This window comes from Nematostella vectensis, chromosome 11 (genome assembly GCF_932526225.1).
Source record: "Nematostella vectensis chromosome 11, jaNemVect1.1, whole genome shotgun sequence".
Taxonomy (NCBI): Eukaryota; Metazoa; Cnidaria; class Anthozoa; order Actiniaria; family Edwardsiidae; genus Nematostella; species Nematostella vectensis.
In genome coordinates this window covers 13053792-13070875 of record NC_064044.1, presented here as the reverse complement: position 1 = coordinate 13070875, position 17084 = coordinate 13053792, and the positions used below count along the sequence as shown (strand labels likewise).

Sequence of the window (17084 nt, the reverse complement as noted above, 5' to 3'; positions counted from 1 at the left end):
GTTGCTGCTGTTGAATAGAAAACCTAGTATTGCATTTATATTGTCAATATTTAGGTCCGGTCTTTATTATTTGCAAAAAGTTTAGCGTCAGAATTAATTTTTTTTCTTATTTTGGATTTTTGGGTTACCTGTGTTTTCGCTTGCGGTGTCCATAGACCGTGGGCTCAGAATTTCAAAATGGCGGTTATTTTGACCGCTAAATTTTATTGAAACTAATTTTGTTTGTTTACAACACACTGTCCCACCGCCGATCTCTTTGATATCAGCCGGAATTGTGCACGAAGGACTCCACTTGACGATGGCGACTGGAGATATTAATAATAACCTCAGGAAACTGTTGAAAGAACTAAAGAACGTCCGCTTTCCACGAATGCACGATTTGGATTTGCGAGCACTTAGTCTCGGCAAACCGGACAGTTTTCTACCAATTCTTCACTACGTATTCCTGGATTATTCGTGTGAGCTATCAGAATTTTTCTCCGAGAAGGACTATGATCTTTACGGGAAAACAGATTTACGATTCGTGGAAACCGTCTACAAGATTCTTCGCGACGAATTCCACTATAAACCACCATTGACGAGAGAACAGTTTTTAGCTCTTGGATACGCTGAACGGAAAGTTATACAACTGCGTGAAATTGTACAGAAATGCCGTCTGAAGCATAAGGAGATTTCGCCTAAATTGACTATAGAGAAGAGTAAAAAAAATAAAGGGAAAGCAAAGTTAAGTTCTGCGTCGGAGAACAGCAAACCTGACTATCACCCCCTACCAAAGAACACCGAAATGAAGTCTTTTAAGGATAACCGAGATGCTCTGCGTCAGGGGGGTTTTAGCATTCCGCTTGTGACTAGAGCAATGAATGAGGACATGCGCACAGTTATTGATGAAGAGGACAAGGAGAACTGGATTAACAAAAATAATGGTTTTACATCTGGGAAGCTGGTAGAGAAAGAAAACACATTGATGCCAAGAGTTGAAGCATGGGAGGCAATAGAACAAAACCAATCAGTGAGTAATGATAGGTCACTTGGCCACATCTCAGTGCAAAGCTCACATCCCTCACAGACATCCAAGTCAGTTCGATGGGAAGATGAAAATACTACAAGTGGATGGGTGAACTCACAAGTTGTGACTTCTGCAGGGCTTTACCAACAGCCCAAGATATCAAGGGGCTTGTTCACTGCTGCACCTGTTGCCATGTCAACAAGTATTCCAGCCCCAGTTGCCATGATGACAGCCCCTAAGCCCAGCCCTGATTTGATGTTGACACCAATGGGAAAAGAACGAAAGGGACTTAGTCCCATTCCTTGCTCTGGTACACATCTCCATGGCAGAGGGGTTGGAGGTACAGTAGGTGTACCAATTTACTCAAATAAAAATCTCATCTACAAACAAAGTGGTGGAAAGGGATCTCAGTCATGAATAATAGTATTGTTTACAGATTAAATCAAAATTGATTTGCAATGTAGTTTTGAATTCCACTCTGCCTGCTGGATGCTTATACCAGGAACACATAATATGTAGATAAGAGCTGAACTTAGGAATGCCACATAATTTGGTTACATTGTATTTAATGCCTTGTTCTTTTATATTACTAATATTATAATATTATATTAATGTGGCTAGGTGTTCTGAAGTTACTCCTAGATAAGTACAATGTATCCACAAGCAGCCATGTAATGCCCTGTTTATTTTATGAAATATTTCAGGTGGTCACAAAAATACTGAAAGCTCCTTGGTTTAACTCCTTAAACTTCCCTACTTAAACTTGCTATCACCACATGTGTTGATAAATATATCCCCACACTGGTGGCTGTGGAAATATCAGTTTATCATTTTTATATTACCTAGCATCACACATTATATCATACTGTATAATTGAATATCCATTGAAAGCTCACCACTAAATCATGAGGTATTTCTCTAGCAACATTGATTGATAGTGTCCCTTTCTTTTTTAACAGGTGAAGTTTCATTTGTAGATCTGACAGGCAGTGAAAATGTCAACCAACCAGAGATAGTTCGCCATGATATATCACAACATAATAATCAACTGCACCAGTCTGTACAACACTTGGGCAAGTCTACCACCACTCCTAACTCAGAGCTAACAAGTTTGAAGGCACAATTTCATGAAATAGAAGACAGATTTAACTCAATGCTGTCACAGAACAATGAAATGTCTGCAAGAATTATACTTTTGGAGAGCCGTGTTAAAATGCTTGAAGAAAAATGTGAGCAGCATTCTCTTAACTGTAGATGCAATGCTGGTAATAGTGATGGCAACAGCAGTAGGGCCCTACCTCAGTCTGTGGAACATGCCATGCCAATTTCCAATCAAACTACAAGGTCTCTGTCATATCTCAGTGCTGAGGGAAGCTTAAAAGAAACTTCATATTCTAGACCGCAGATTTATTTGTCATCAGCCAACCAAAGGCCTGAAACATGTCCATCAGACAATGAACTAGCAAAGAGATACAATAGAAATGCTCTTGAATATGAGTCAGAGCTAGAAAGCCATCATTATCCCACCCTACATAAGGCTGGTGAGGCCTCAGTCGGCTCAGAAAGTAACACAACTTCCCCTGCATCTTCCACTTCAAGTCCAGTGCATTCAGGTCCAGTCACTCCAAAAAGAGAAGAGTCAAATGCAGACTTTAGCAACACACCGGACATTCACCTTAAATTTGCTGACCCATCAACAACTGCAACTGTCATGAACGTACACCGGAGGTTGAAGGAAACAAGAGAGATGTTGGCAAGAACAAACTTGAATTATGCATCCAAGTTTGCATGAGTTGATGCTTATTTACTGGGATCTGTTAACCTCAAAATAATTTTTTTCCTTGCACTAGGATGCTGATGTCCACTTGACCATTGACATGAAAGATACTGAAATCACACGGGTTCCTCAGCTTAAGGAAGCAGTACTCACTGCAAGTGTTGATATAGCTTATAGAAAAACAAATGGTGCAGAGTATGCTAGTCAGTGGCAGCTCCCAGGTACCAGTCCCTCCCTCAACCCCTTCAAACCAGTCCCTCCCCCCCCCCCCCCCCCCCCACCCACCCACCCGGCAACTTGGACTAAATTTTTGGAAGCTGTGCTGTTATACAATGTACATATTTAAGTGTATAGTTTATTGTCTTGGTGAGGTTATTGATACACTGAACACGTACACAAAAATAATTTTTATTCCTGAAACATCTATATTGCACTGAGCACTATCTACACTTCAATCTCATATCAGGTTTCCTCAATAAATAAAACGTTCGTGTGAAAAATGCGCGACATTTATACGATAATTTGATGCATAAAAATGTGGCTGTCATCAAAAAAATATTTTGTGCATTTCCCACAAATGCGTTATGATAACGTAAGAACAAAGCTGTGTGGTTAATTTGTAACTATAGCAACAATCACTGACGTCATGATGTTCTGGTGTCACATGAGGATGTCCACTGATCGTCGTTTACAGCTTTCACCGGCTGCTTGTAAAACCTGCGTTCTTTCTGTCTGGAGTTGAGCTGGATCCAAACCGGAAGTGAACTCTGAAGAAACGTTCATGACTTTGATTGATGGTTCTTCTCGGGGTTGACTTGGCTTCCTGCTTGACCTCCTTACCCCCTCCCCCATGATTGCGTTTAGTCGTGCTTCGGGTGTGAAAAGTACAGCAGCTCCGGCTAGTGGGGTGGGCCTGGGGGAAATCACGTGATGTTTGAGAAATAATAAATGATTTACAGTAAAACAAGCATAGAGAGGAGTAGAGTGGTTCCCCCGTTCAGTGGCTATCTTCGGGATCGTATAACACGTATTTATTTATAATGATTTATACTCTAGGCTCTGCCGGGAACCCAAAAGCGGGGCGAACGAATGCCGATGGACGGGCGGTGGCGAGAAGCATGTCTATGTAGCTTATGTCTAGGGAAGACAAGCCTCCTCCCCAGACTCCGAAAATAATGGGTCATTCTATCCTTTTTCCATTTGATACCTCATGAGTTTGCATCCCCTCAGCAAATCATGTGGTATGCCACAGTTAATTCGTTAACATATTTTTAATGCAAATTTAGTAGAAAGATGCGAAGATTTTTTCCGATTTACAGCAATGTGGAATGAACTTTGGATCGTTTTCCTTACCCAACTCGGCGCTTTCTCATTCGTCTGATGAGGCGGTAGTGGCTGAGCTCGGGATACCTTTGCTTTCTGGTTATCCTATCAAGGGTAATCATTAATTAGAAAAGCTAAGTTCATTAGCAACGATAGTGGGGGAGGGGCCGAAAGAGGGTCGTGAGGAGTGCACCCCTCGAAATATAGTCGTGCGGAGAGATCCCCCACGAAATCAGTTACAGTGCATTGAGAAACTTCACATTACATTAAAACATGTTTTAGATCAAACATTTTAAACTCTCATGGCACCGTTAGTCCCTAGCCCTCCGCAGGCGTCTCTGAACGTTAGAAACCGAGACTCGGGTTTCCTGTGGTCGACAAATTCCTTTGTTAAGGGGGGGGGAGGGGACAATGGCAAAAGCTGAAAAAGAGACGAATCACCTCAGGAAACCCGAGCGCCTGTGTTTCTTTTCTGCTGCTTTCTGGGCAAAGCGATGCCTGCGGAAAAGGTTATGTTAGTCCCCAAAGTTCCTGCTTTCCGGTCGGGAATTTTCTCCCTAGCCATCCACTAAACGCACTAAAAATTGAAAGTTTTTTGATGTATTTTCTTGGTCAATTGAGTGTCCTACTTGGTGCAACTTAGTAAGGGTTTAATAAATCAGAGATGTAGCAGCCTTGAAATATTAGGGGCCACAATACACTCAATGTTGGCCACGCCCCTACTGGTCATTTCCTTATAATTGTTTAATTTTTGGGGGACACGTCTCCCCAGTACCCCTCCCATGCTTTGGCCCCGTAAATGAGTACCTGGCCTCCCCGCGAGTCTTTTGCTCGCATATATGATCGATTTCTTTCTTGTTAATGCTAGAATGCATTGTTTTGTTTGGCTTTCGAGTGAAGTTATTCAAGTTAGGGGAATTATATTTTGAGGCACTAAACAGAAAGGAAGAGAAGGTGCTTTGTGACCCTTGACCTTGGAATCTTGTCTTCGTCTATTTTTTTTTTCACACTTTTACATTTTTAAGTTGACCGTGCGCGAGTGTTTCTTGTTTTCCCGCCTTTTTGAAATCGATCGATAAACTAATCGATATTCGCGCGAATGCGAAAGTTCATTTGTTTCTCGTCATTTTAATTTTTAAAAGCCATATAATAAAACTTTTATAACCCTCGCTTGCTGCGGCCTTGGGCGGTACATTCAAGACCCCGGTCTAATATTTCTCCGTAGAGCCGAAGCGCTCGGTTAATAAGTAGTTAATATCCAAGCATGCTATAATATCAGTCCAAATGGTGAGGGGGAGGGGGTACCGGCCCTCTGGACTACATCCGCTGAGTCCACCAATGGAGAAGTTCTATTGTTTTATTGGTCGCAATGTGACATCTGCAAGTTGCCTAAAACAAGGACTGGCTCATCACGTGACAGTGGGTCAGCATTCACGGCATTTGATTGATCACGTGATCTGTCATGTTGACGAGGCCCCACCTTTCTGCAACCAGTCCTTGAAGCAAGTTTAAAGATTTCACGCAACTCCCTCCTAAACTCTGGCATTCGAATAGAATACACTAGAACATTCCAGAATGAGTTGCTATTCTCAAGGAAAAAGAGAAAAAAGAAATAGTGAGGGTTTTGCCACCAATTAAGATCAATCATGCCTAAAATGATAAATTGAGGAAGAAAGCAGACAAGTGTGGTGATGTTGACAATACACAACGTCTTGGCAAGCTTAGCGTTGTTCCTTGAAGATTGCTCGTGATCAAACGTCCTTCCGAATCTCATCTTGACCCAAATAGAGATGTAACAGATAATCATGATAGATAATGATGTCAAGGACACAGCGCACCATATAATAAAATCGGTCAAAGGATCATATTGTGGCGATAGCCGCGCTAGAAGAGGGTAGATCATCCGACAAACAGAAAGTATGTTTATCAGAACGATCCAAATAATGTAGGAACAGCCTTGTGACGAGCGATGTTTGAAAGGTAGGAAAACAGCATATGTTCGCTCGATGGAAATCGCGACTAAAGAAAAGAGAGAAGCAGTAAGGACGATAAGCAGCCACATTTCCGCATAGCGCATTGCAATGCCAGCTGCAGAAAGAAGACAGGATACACCAGCTTGCAAATCTGCCACGGTCATGCTCAGCACGAAGTAAGTCGCTTTTTTGACACGAAATGTCTTGCGCAGTAATACAACAATGGCGAGGATATTTACAAGTGCAACTATGCATCCTTCGACAATAAGTACAATACACCAAAAACTGGAAATCGACTCTGCCAAATTTTCGTCTTTAATAAGACTTCTTCAGGGCAGACTGAAGAAGGTGAATCGTTACAAGCTTATTTACATCAGAATAGTGGCGCGAGACGCAAAAACATTACAACTGACAAAAACGCGCATTTTCTAGAATAGCGCGCGCTATGGATAAAAAGAATTTACACATCCCTACTTGGGTTCCTACTACAAAAAAAGTCATCACTATTAAGACCCCGCGGGTAGATAGACTTAAGCCAATAAGCCCACTTGCGACAGTTTGGGCTTTTTGATTCTATTCCTACGACAATAAGGATGGCTTTGTAGTGAAGGGAGAGTTGGTCTACGGTGTATGTGCCGACCATTGTTAATACGAAGGCGACGTCAAAATAAGGAAGTGACTAAAAATGCTTGGATGTGGAGCCCTCGATTCTATGAAATAGTTGTTGTTTCGATAGATTAGATCTTGTTTCTATGAAATAGTTGTTGTTTCGATAGAATTAGCTCTTGTTTCTATACTTGGTCTTCTATAGCCTTTAGATTAGTTCCTGTTTCGATAGAATTAGTTCTTGTTTCGATAGAATAACCTCTGTTTTAACGTCGTATTTGTTATTTTTGGGAACGGGTTAAATTGTCTCAGACAAGGTACATTTCATGTCTGGCTTGATTTTTCATTTCTTTCTTTCGGTTTCACCAGTTCCATTTATTGTCTCGGAGTGTCATCAAATACAAAGAAGGAGTTGGTAGAGTTGTATGAGCAGCACTATTAATATAACTTCTTGTTATCAATGTCCAATATACATATAATATATATCAAGGCACAGATATATCCTTATTTCTTGGCCTTTTTTTATCTTTTCAGCTTTTCTTGACTCTTTACCAAGCAACTTGGAATAGCCCTGTTAGTGGCGAATCAGTAATTATCTCTTATCTTGTGTGTGATGGCAAATAAATTTCCAAAAATCAGTATTTAGCGTAGTTACAGCCCAACAGAGGGACGGCACATAATGCTAATAGCGTCAGATGAAACAGCGAATGCTTTTTGTTTGTCATGTTCATATATTTATAATTATGAACCCAGGGTAATCTCATATTCGGGGGGAGGGGAAGTAATTTTATATGAGTATGTGGTGCCACGGTGCATTAAAATGTAATTAAGGATGTGATTAAGGTGTGATTGTATGTTACATCAAACCAGAGTAAGGAAATAATAATATAAAAATAATACTGAAGATCACTTTTTAAAGTTAAATTTTTAAAATTAAAATCGCTTTAGTGTTAGTGTAAATAAACAAAATACTCATAACCAAATTTCTCTTTACTGTATTCGAGTATTTCAGATAATATAAAACTTTTGTTATTTTTATCAGAAACATCGCACCTTTCTCGACCTATTTTTTTAATAAACTTCATGTCAACATTTCAGTTGAAATGTTTCACGTGTAGGTTTTTTTCTATTTATTGTTTGCAGAGCTCTTAAAATAATTGATTTGACTTCGCTTTTTCCAAAAAAAGCAAATAAAGCCATGCCGACCTTTCACTTGAAAAGCAAACAATTGAATTAATAAATCATTTTTTTTTTCATTCCAATTACGCTAAATCAATGAAATAAAAAAAAGTTAAACTAATTTTGGTCTGTCAATTTCGCCTGTGCGACTTCCAGATGTTATGCTATATAATTAAGGGCCTTGGGAAACACTAATAAAAATTGAAAAAGAGAAATAAAAAAACATTTCTATAAATTCTCTTAGCAAACTTTCTATAAAGGAATGTCGTATCCATTTACTTAGCTTGAAGGAGATATCACACTTTTTTAGCGGGACAGATGTTGTTACCCTATAACAAGAGACCATGATTGCCGAAGCCGCTGAACGAATAAGTCGCCGATTTAGATAACAGTTAGTTTAAAGCCGCATTGTCACCATTTTACTTCCGGTCGATTACGTAACAATCTCCGATGATTTTTAACGGAAAACGTGAAAAATATTTCAAAATATTGAAAGCAGTGTGTCTGTTGCAAGTTTCTTCGAGGATGTGATTGATAATTTAGAGCGGATGGCATGTTAAATATCTCGGATTCTAATAGATTCTTTTGTCTTTTAACGGTCGAGGTTTCCGTCGGACCTCCGGAAGTGAACTGGTGAGTCGATGATTATTCTTTGCAGGCGGGTACACAGTGGTGCTAAGTATTCTGAACAAAACGAAAGTGGAACCAAAGCTTTGTTCAAATCTTCCCTGGCCTTCATCACTCAACACACGTATTAAATACATCAGATATTCGTTCATATAAGAAAGGTTATTCTGTCATAAAAACCTTGTACTACGGGAGTAACGTGGTCACTTAATCGAGGTTTTAACTGTCCAACTTCAACGTATAAAATGCATGAGATTATCGTTCATAGTAGAAAGGTATCTTATCATAAAAACATTTGCCATGAGACTAGCGTGGCCACTTTATCGAGGTTTTACCTGTGCCATAGCTTTTTCCACGTTTTGAATGTATTAGACGTCCACGTCCATCCACTCATCGCGATGCCAGCGCCAAACAAAGATGACAGACTCAGTTCCAGTACACTCAAGTTCGCGCGGTCCTTGATTGAGCACGTGTTGGACACACCCTTCACCTCGTGATTCGCGATGCACCTTAAAAATAAATCAACTTGTTAATTTTAATTCATTGTGTATTTTAAGACGGCAAAGAGGCAGCGAAAGACCTGGTATAACTTGAAGCATGAGGATTATAGCCGAGGAAAGGAGACTTCTCCTCATTATGACATTACATACCCTATTTTAAAGTCCGCTCCATTATTGTTTCGCCCAAGAACTGTGTCAAAACCTCGACAGTTTTCGTGTGAACTTGCAGGAATTCGTTACTACTACGATTTTGCAGGCCGCCATTTTGAGACAGGCCCAGAGGCCCTGGCGTTTTTAGAACATCACAGATTTCCCGCGCGTTCGCCCCATTAAGAAAAACGGCTGCCATTGATTGATATGGCTGATGATAGTGATGATGGTGATGATATTAACGGGGTTTTTAGCCCTGTACTCACATAAGGAAGGCTCGGTAACTCCTTTCCCATCTCTCCTGATTGTAGTATTCGTACACGTGACAGGCGAATGTAATGAACACGAACGCAAATGCGACGAACGCGAAGAACCCTGGAAAATAGATGACGTCAGTGGTTTGACAGAGAAAGATAATGAGCGCCAAGGCAAGCGCGTAGAACCATGGGAAATAAATGGGAAAAGTAGCAAAGTCACGTGACTTACCGACACGCATGATTGTCTCTTTTATTTTAATGGAGGCCCGGTTACTCAGGAAGTTAGGGTTAGACTTGCGAAGCTTGAACAGCGTGAAAAGCCCTAAATAATAAAAAACATGGACTTTGAAAAATGAAATGTAATTTAAAAAAAGACATCATATGAAGAAAATATTGCTAAAATGTTCACGTAATGTTTCACCAAATTCTACTTAAAATATCGCAATAACTTTTCTCAAACTTGGTACTTTTCTATACTTTGGCGACTGACAGATGCGCTTTAACACTAGGTTATTTAATATACCAAGAGGATATTGTCTGCTTATTGGGTAAACCGAGTTCATTCTCCACCTTGACTTATAAATGCCGCCTACGAACCTGAGTTATTTCGTCCGGGCACCAAATTCTGCGGTCTCACCTTTTGCGAGAAACATGCCACCTATGACTAGATCCAGTCCTAGAGGAGCGAGCAGGAAGCCAGCGCGCATGCTCGGGTTCTTATACCCGACAAAGCAGATACCGCTGATCGAGTTGGCATCAACCTGAGGAAAATAAGTACAAAGATGTAAAACAAACAACCGGTTTAAAGCCTGTTTGACGAGAAGTGCCCAACCGGTTTATTACCTGTTTGACGAGAAGTATGCAACCGGATTATTACCTGTTTTACGAGAAGTGCGCAACCGGGTTATTACCTGTTTGACGGGAAGTGCGCAACCGGGATATTACCATTGTTGAGAAGTGCGTAACCGGTTTTTTACCTGTTTGACAAGAAGTGCCCAACCAGTTTATTACCTGTTTGACGGGAAGAATGAAACCGGTATGTTACCTGTTTGACGAGAAGTGCGCAACCATTTAATTACCTGTTTGACGAGTAGCACGCAACCAGTGAGGACAGCAGGCAAACTCCATGAAATAATGTGAAAGTAACCCGTTTTTCCGGCAAAGTTATCACGCGTACTGCCGAGGGTCTTGAAACAAATGCACCAGGAATAGGCAAGCATGACAAACCAGGTCATCCCAGCAAGCGAGAAGTAGTACACCAAGACAAACGTCAAGACACACAGGAAACTATCGCTTTCACTAAAAAGTGAAGGACACAATTGTTTTGTCGAAAAAGTGGGGCTATTTTCCAAAAGGCAAGAGGAAGGACTTTGGGCATACAAAATATGGGTAAAAATATTCTGGCACAAGGAGAAGAGGTGGAAAGCAAGGGAAGGCAAGAATATTGAAGGTGAGACCGAGCCGTAGCAGGCCATGTAAGATTGGGGGGCACAAAACAGAAACATAAAAAAAAATATTGGGGGGCACAGCCACGCCCCTACTGGTCATTCCCATATAATTTTTGGAAATACTAGGTGGGGGGCACATGCCTCCAGTGCCCCACCCCCTGCTACGGCCCTGTGAGATGGGAAGGGCACGGAAAGAAGAGAAAAGGGAGCAAAAGTGGACAGGGGGGGATTAACGAGAAAACGAGAACGACAATAAATATATAAGTTCATAATTTTTATAATCGGCAGAGCAATACTTGCTTACTTGCGTTGAGCGGATGCCCTTCAATAGCTTCTTTAAGGGTGTTTGATTTACGCATGATAAAATAGCTGTAGCAGCTGACCCTACCAAGCCCATCTTGAATGCAATGTATCACAATCCCTTCTACGCGCATGCTTTCGTTCGTGGTCATACTCACGTGGGCTCACCGAGTCTCATAGTATCATCCCTTCTGCACACCACCTTTCTACGCGCATGCTTTCGTTCAGAGACACGCTGGTCATACTCACGTGGGCTCACCGAGTCTCATAGTATCATCCCTTCTGTACACCACCTTTCTACGCGCATGCTTTCGTTCAGAGACACGCTGGTCATACTCACGTGGGCTCACCGAGTCTCATAGTGTCATCCCTTCTGCACACCACCTTTCTACGCGCGTCGCTGCTAAACTGAATCAGAAAGCCTACAGATGCGACACAGAAGCATGCATTCATGAAGAACAGAATGACCGAGGGATAACGGTTTTGAGATTTCCAGCCGACCAAGAAGGTCACCTGCAAAAAAGGCAGACACGAAGAATGATAAGCCACAACGCAGGGGGGAGGGAGGGTAATGTATCAGAGGGGTCTACCTAACATGTTTGGTACTTTATTTGAAACAAAAACACGTGTCTTTTACTTGGGGAGTTATAAAAACAACAACAACACGAAAATTGTTTGTTTTCGGTACCTATACAAAATGAACACAGGTGTATTCCGAACAAAATTCATGCAAAGAGAGGTGTCAGTTTACTAAGGTATTATTATTTCAAATGCATTTCTTTACCCTTATGCACTCAAAAATGTATTTTGCTGTTTCTCTGTTTAAAACTTCATTATCCACACTTTTTATAAATAGGAAGGCAATTTTGTTTGCCATCCAATCCCCCCTCCTCTTCGCGCCCCGTATCCACCCCTGAGCGACATGAAGGAAAAACATGACGTGACGTTTCAAATAAGCCCACATCGAATAAGGCGAAGAATTTCTCTGAGTACTGAGTAACTTATAGCAAACAAAATATTATGTGCGACTCTTTTTAAATTGATGCGACTTTTTGTAAAGTGTCATTAAAATTTGAGCCTTTCGTCCCTGAACTGATATACAGGGCAATGATGATCAAGGAAAAATTATCTTAAAAAGACAAAATCTGGTGATGTGCACTTCGGCCTCATGTTATTTGTGTTTTGAAAATCAGTCCTTGACAAGGCACCTATGGCCATTGTAAGAAATTGTCAATTATTATCTGGAATTGCGCGTTTTCCAGGTTTTTTCCATGTCCCCCTGAGCACTCATCAAAAAAAATCAGTCCTTGACAAGGCACCTATGGCCATTGTAAGAAATTGTCAATTATTATCTGGAATTGCGCGTTTTCCAGGTTTTTTCCATGTCCCCCTGAGCACTCACCACAGTAAATAGCGTACACACGGTGGTCAATGTACCAAAAGCAGCCACAAAGCGGTGAATTCGCGTGTGTTCCTCTTCGCTGAATATGGGATTCATGCACTGTATGCCACACCCCTCTATACCCTCGTACCAGCTGGGCTTATACGCGGTCTCCACCAATGGGGCCTTGCACGCCGACTCGTTCAAATGGAGCTTTTTCAGCTGATGGAGAGAGGAGTAGCGTGAATTATTCAGGTAGTTTCTTGGTGTTACGGAGCACCAGCACCAAAAACACAATGGAACAAAAGCCAAAAACAAAGACCTTAGAACGAGACAATGAAATAGAGTACACAGGCATTGGGCACCAAAAATATTTTATTATTTGTAGTTTCTTGGTTTATTCTACTGTCGTAGTGAACGTAAAAGTCCGTCAATACGACATGCTTTAAGGCTGGTTCTCACAGCGACGTAAGCGTAAGCGGAGACAGAGGCGTAAGAGTCTTATGTCGCGTAGGAACCGGTTCGACGTAAGAGCAAGCATAAGCGCAAGAAGAACGGAAGTTTTGATAATCTTTAGTCTATGCTACACTTACGTCGCGTTAAAACCGGACCGGCGTAAGCATAAGCGGAACATAAGCATAAATTAACCAAACTCGTCGAGGAGGAATGGGCACTAGACTACGAACTGAGCATGCGTAAAACCTTGCAATTACGTCGAGCCAGCTCTCACGCGATATAAGACCCTTACGTTTCCGTCTCCGCATACGCTTACGTCGTTAACGCGTGGTCGTCATCGCGTTGTTTCGTAGGCTGTTAAACCCTATGCAAATGTTTGAATTAGTGTATTAAATCCGCTTGAATCACGGTAAATTCCAATCTACAACTAAAACAGCTCAATTCTATTTATAAAGTATCAAATAGGGAAAAATGTCTTTTTTTAAAATGATTACGGAATGCGATCGTACGATCAAATAAGCTGTGTGCGATCGAGTGCGATCATATGGAAACCAGCTATAAAGCAAACAACTCCAACATAGGACAGCACTCAGGTCCGTACCCAGGATTTTTCTTGGGGGAAGGGGGGTGCAAAATCCGAAAAAGTGGACCTAACTTTTCCAGGGGGGGGGAGGGATGGAATGAGTTCTCTGTTAAAAATCTGACCATCCCGGAAAGAACAAAAAGGGATTTTTTTAATGCGTTGCAGTATCTCCACGGGACGTTTATTGTGGGATTTGGCTACATATCAGAGTGATCTAGATTCTACTTTATAGTTTTGTATACAAATAGCTCGTCCATTGGGAACCGAAAGTTGACCTTCGGCCGTTGTTGGGACGTGCGTTCGCACCCCCTGCAACCCTCCTCACCCTGGTACGGGCCTGGCACTACAGGCTTCGACCTAAAAGGTATAACTAGACAAGCAGGACTATGCATGGGCGGGGTGACAGACTACTCTGTTTCACAAAGGCGTCCACCACACTTTTTCAACCTTGTGTTGACTTATAGCTAGGCTTCGACCTAGGCTTTGGTCGACTCATCACAAGACAAAGACCCAAGGTAACGGGTACCATACTTCTTCGCAGCACTGCCCAACATAATGTACAGACAACACTGCTCCTCCAGTAATGCTTGCGCTCTTTTTGCATGTTTGAGTTTGATGCTGAACGGGTTAAAAACCCTCCCTTCTACCAGGTCACTTCAAAACGAAGTAACGATTTCAGTTGACAATTACAGGTAACATAAGGTCATGATCGCTTTCGGCTTGATCAAATTCCGTCTAAAAATCCCGGAAACAGGATATATCTCGTGTACAAAAATCAAACGAGTGATATTTCAGCGTCTAGAAATATAGAAGTATGTCTACAGTTCAGAACTAAAGTTAACAGTTGAGATTAGTAAATAGTTTTATGGAGAAATGTAGCCTTTCCGTAATATTAACAACGAAAACAAAAAAGTCCAAACAACCGATTATCCAAAATTGCCGACCGATTCGTGATCCGCAAATGCCATGTATCGAAGACAAATGTGATCTCTTCTGATTTGATTTAAACCTTCTAAGCCGCTAATTGAGATTCCAAATCTCAATTTATTGCTACAAAATAGCTATTATTCAAAAGTTAACTCACCGTTCCATTGCAGTTTCCCTCAGGTAATTTATCACAGCGAAGAAACTCGGGCCACCTCCGATAACTCTCAACAACTGAGCACGGTTTGCGCGTCGCGAAGCATTGCTCACGGCATGGTAACTCAACACTGCCATTTTTGCACTTTGGCTTGTAGATCTGACAAAGAAAAGGCTGCAAGACTTCCCAGCATTTCGGTAAGAACTTCAGTCCTTCCCACTTTTCTAAGTTCTTCTTGACTTGGTCTTGAGAGCTGGAATCTGTTACAAGCTCCGTCGTCGTGTAGTGGTAGTCAAGTTTTTCCCCTAAGCAAGTTTGTTCCTTTAAAGGCTCGCATTTGTATGACCCTTGTGAATAAGCAGACGAATAACTAGTAATAATACCGCAGAAAGTGATCAATACATGAAGCATTGTGAATATTTGCCGAAATAAGCTCTTTGTTGGGGGATCGTTGAAGTGTGTTTGACTCGGTCATTGATAGCCGATATTTGATAGGGGTCAATGCGATGGTGAAGTAAATCATAAACTTGACGAAAAATAAGCTAATATTTAACTTTGAGTACTTTTGCCAAAAGGATATTCTCTCAAAGAAGTAGTTCTTCAAGGATATAGTTTTGTCTGCAAGGTAGTCAGAAGGTATAATGTGAGATACTTGTTTCCGTCTCTTCTGAGTATATTCCAATGATTTTTCGAGCATCATTTTTTCAGAGATAAAAGGATTCCTATCGAAGCCTTTTCGCCCGACACATACAGTATATATTGAACTATTTAAAAAGGGTATTATGTGCAGTTCATTAGAAAAACACAACATTATACAATGATTTTTCATGTGTTTGTATTCGTAAAAACAAATGAGCTATATATAATTATATTATCGAGTTTCCATGTTGTTTTAAAATCATACAGCTTTGTTTGTTTGTTACTTGCGCGCGCCCTTGCAAATGGAATGGTGGTATTGGGTGGTCAGGTCGTGGGGCTGTACAGGACCCGAAATGATCCAAGGACCCGAAATGATCCCCAAAAGTTTCCCAACTGATCCCGGGACCCGAAACGATCCCCAAGGAATTACAGTAATGGACAACTAAAGGAATGTGTAAGGATTGGCTTTCAGTTATAAAAACATATGAAACATTTAGCTTTGTTTGTGTTATTAAAAGGAAATCTACATCAACTAAAACTATAGTATTAAGATTTTAATATACGACTGCGGAGGAAATACAGTGGTTGAGTCAGAAATTGGGGTCAACTAACAATTCCTGTGATAGTAATTTGAAGAACCCGCGTGGATAAATCATTTTTACATAACAAGCCATAAAAGAAAGTCTTTACAGATAGGACATGCTGCTTTTCATAGGAAGCGAAGTGTTTTAAAGTTATTTTTTTGGCATGTTTGTTTTCGGTGAATGAGATGCCTATCATTTCATGAGATCATGCCGGGGTGTACGCACTACTACATGAGGAAATTCAAAACTCACTTAATATTGCTTTCAACAAAAGCCACATCCTCTTAATATTTTGCATCGGTAGTAGAAGGGTTGTTCGAGTGTATTACTGTGTGTTTTTTCATTCCATATTCTCGGCCAAACCGGCTGCCTAAAATGTTGTCGTTAAATATTCGCTCGTGTGAACAAGGATTTCGTGGATAAATCCATGTTTGGTTGTCAAATGAATATTAATTTTTAGGGTTGATGTTTACCAGAAATGAGAATTATAGTCCGTAAGAGTCATGTGTCGGAACCGCAAAATGTTAAGAGTGTGATGGTAGGTCAAAAGTTTGGTTGGTCTGAGCAAAGCTGTGCTATGTTTATGCTATATTCCTTTCAGTAGCAATTTAAAGTTGTGTATTTGTTTTGGACTCTGTTTATGGGTTTAACGCCGGGCAATGTAAGAAATAAAAGTATTGTTTTGGAATCTAATATTTTTAAGTCACGTTGTTTAGAAATCGAGTCGCTGTAAACCCTTAATTATGCTTCAAGAATTGCTAGTATTTCTTCTACTTCCCCTTTGTCCATTACCGCAATTCCTTGGGGTTGATTTCGGGGACTCCTCGGTATTGTTTCGGGTCCGAGGATCAGTTGGGGTACTTTTGGGGATCCTTGCGGGTCCTGGGATCGTTTCGGGTCCTGGGATCATTTCGGATCCTGTACAGGGCTCTCCCGAACCCAGCCGCGCGGTGCATTTTGGGGAGGTTAAAGAGGCGCACGGTGTATGACGGTCAGGATGACGTCTGTCAGAAATCGGGGAAACAATTTCCCACGGGCGTAGAGGGAAGTGCACCCACTTTTCTTATGTCAGCGGATGATCAGTAATTACTAGTACCACAGGCCTCCCAACGATTAATGCTACAACTCAATAAAAGAGTATTACTCAGTAATGCGAGAAAAGCAAAAAAAAAATAATAATAATAGATCCGATGCGCGCACGAATATTCAATCAG

At 41.1% G+C, this 17084-nt stretch overlaps 2 protein-coding genes across 2 annotated transcripts; one reads left to right on the top strand and one right to left on the bottom strand.

Moving 5' to 3' along the window:
- Nucleotides 1-144: 144 nt before the first annotated feature.
- LOC5511775 lies at nucleotides 145-3283 on the top strand. The gene is made up of 2 exons (XM_032381164.2): nucleotides 145-1346; nucleotides 1966-3283. The coding sequence occupies exons 1-2, from the start codon at nucleotides 299-301 to the stop codon at nucleotides 2796-2798; spliced, it is 1881 nt and encodes a 626-aa protein (XP_032237055.2). The 5' UTR covers nucleotides 145-298; the 3' UTR covers nucleotides 2799-3283.
- LOC5511778 (smoothened homolog) lies at nucleotides 3176-15122 on the bottom strand. The gene is made up of 10 exons (XM_048734489.1): nucleotides 14651-15122; nucleotides 12549-12749; nucleotides 11487-11659; nucleotides 10478-10697; nucleotides 10036-10159; nucleotides 9628-9720; nucleotides 9408-9516; nucleotides 8827-9000; nucleotides 4137-4211; nucleotides 3176-3696 (listed from the first exon to the last, which is right to left on the bottom strand). Exons 1-10 carry the CDS (start codon nucleotides 15056-15058, stop codon nucleotides 3444-3446), a joined length of 1830 nt encoding a protein of 609 aa, XP_048590446.1. The 5' UTR covers nucleotides 15059-15122; the 3' UTR covers nucleotides 3176-3443.
- Between the last annotated feature and the right edge of the window lie 1962 nt (nucleotides 15123-17084).

Bases quoted from the DNA above. Each gene is read 5' to 3' on its own strand.
- LOC5511775 (XM_032381164.2), top strand. From the start codon at position 299: ATGGCGACTGGAGATATTAATAATAACCTCAGGAAACTGTTGAAAGAA. The intron at 1,347-1,965 runs GTACAGTAGGTG...CTTTTTTAACAG, and splicing joins CCATGGCAGAGGGGTTGGAG to GTGAAGTTTCATTTGTAGAT.
- LOC5511778 (XM_048734489.1), bottom strand. From the start codon at position 15,058: ATGCTTCATGTATTGATCACTTTCTGCGGTATTATTACTAGTTATTCG. The intron at 11,660-12,548 runs GTGAGTGCTCAG...CCTTTTTTGCAG, and splicing joins TGTGTACGCTATTTACTGTG to GTGACCTTCTTGGTCGGCTG. The intron at 10,698-11,486 runs GTGAGTATGACC...TTCACTTTTTAG, and splicing joins ATGAGACTCGGTGAGCCCAC to TGAAAGCGATAGTTTCCTGT.